The sequence below is a fragment of the Psammomys obesus genome, unplaced genomic scaffold, assembly GCF_907164565.1.
Source record: "Psammomys obesus unplaced genomic scaffold, mPsaObe1.curated_primary_1811, whole genome shotgun sequence".
Taxonomy (NCBI): domain Eukaryota; kingdom Metazoa; phylum Chordata; class Mammalia; order Rodentia; family Muridae; genus Psammomys; species Psammomys obesus.
Genome location: NW_026596046.1, coordinates 37177162 through 37178118, shown reverse-complemented (window position 1 = coordinate 37178118; position 957 = coordinate 37177162). Strand labels below are relative to the sequence as shown.

Sequence of the window (957 nt, the reverse complement as noted above, 5' to 3'; positions counted from 1 at the left end):
AAAAAAAAACAAGACAGATTCACTCATACTAGACTTGAATTCAAGATGCTGGTATGTGTTTCAGCATTTCACCAATAATAGAGTAATTTTAAAAGCAGTCAGAGATCCAAAATTTTTGTGTAAAACACCACAACTCATTAAACTATTTCTGTATTATTAAAAATAGAACAACTGACTCATCTACAGTTTCCCACATTAAAGCTAAACTTTAATTGAATAGAGAGTCTGAATTATAACTTTATACAAATTAAAACACCATTTATTAAATAAGTAGTTATTAATCTACAGTAACTCATGTTGTCTTGAAAATGAAATAATAATTTAAATGGCATTAATATGCATTTACTGACACAGAAACTGAGTGAGCAAATATCATACAACTGAGAATTTCCATATCTTGACATCTGAAACTTTGGTACTATTAGTAAAATTACCCCATTCTATGAAATTGTTTATTCACAAATGTTGCTTTATACTGAGATCATTATTAGATTTGGCTCTGCTTCTGATTTAAAACCCTGATAATAGCCTTCCGAATCTGCTTCGTCTTCACACTGTAGATTATAGGGTTGAGCACAGGAGGGATGAGCAGGAAGACATTGGCCATGATGGTGTGGACAAAGGCAGGTGCTGAATGGCCATAGCGGTGTACAAGAGACAAGCTGATGAGAGGGATGTAGAAGATGGCAACAGCACTAATGTGTATGCATGTATTGAAGGCTTTCTGTCGCTCCCCTGAGGAAGCAATGCTGAGGACAGCTCGGACGATCAATACATAGGAGAGCAAGATGCAAGGGCAGTCAAACCTGGAGTGGAGAACAGAGCAAAGAGACCGAGAATGCGATTGATTCTGTTGTCTGTACAAGACAGCTGAATGAGGTCCCCATGGCGGCAGTGAGAATGCGAAAGAACCAGAGACCTGCAGGAGGACAGCCTCTACCAGAGACCTGCAGGAGG

The 957-nt window shown here is 38.3% G+C and overlaps 1 protein-coding gene across 1 annotated transcript in view; it reads right to left on the bottom strand.

The window, feature by feature from the left end:
- Positions 1-487: 487 nt before the first annotated feature.
- The window catches only part of LOC129688608 (olfactory receptor 51F2-like), a 1029-nt gene continuing 559 nt past the window's right edge, over positions 488-957 (bottom strand). Inside the window, 2 exon segments of the mRNA XM_055623547.1 lie at positions 488-807; positions 810-919. Coding sequence (XP_055479522.1) covers positions 488-807; positions 810-919 — 430 coding nt within the window.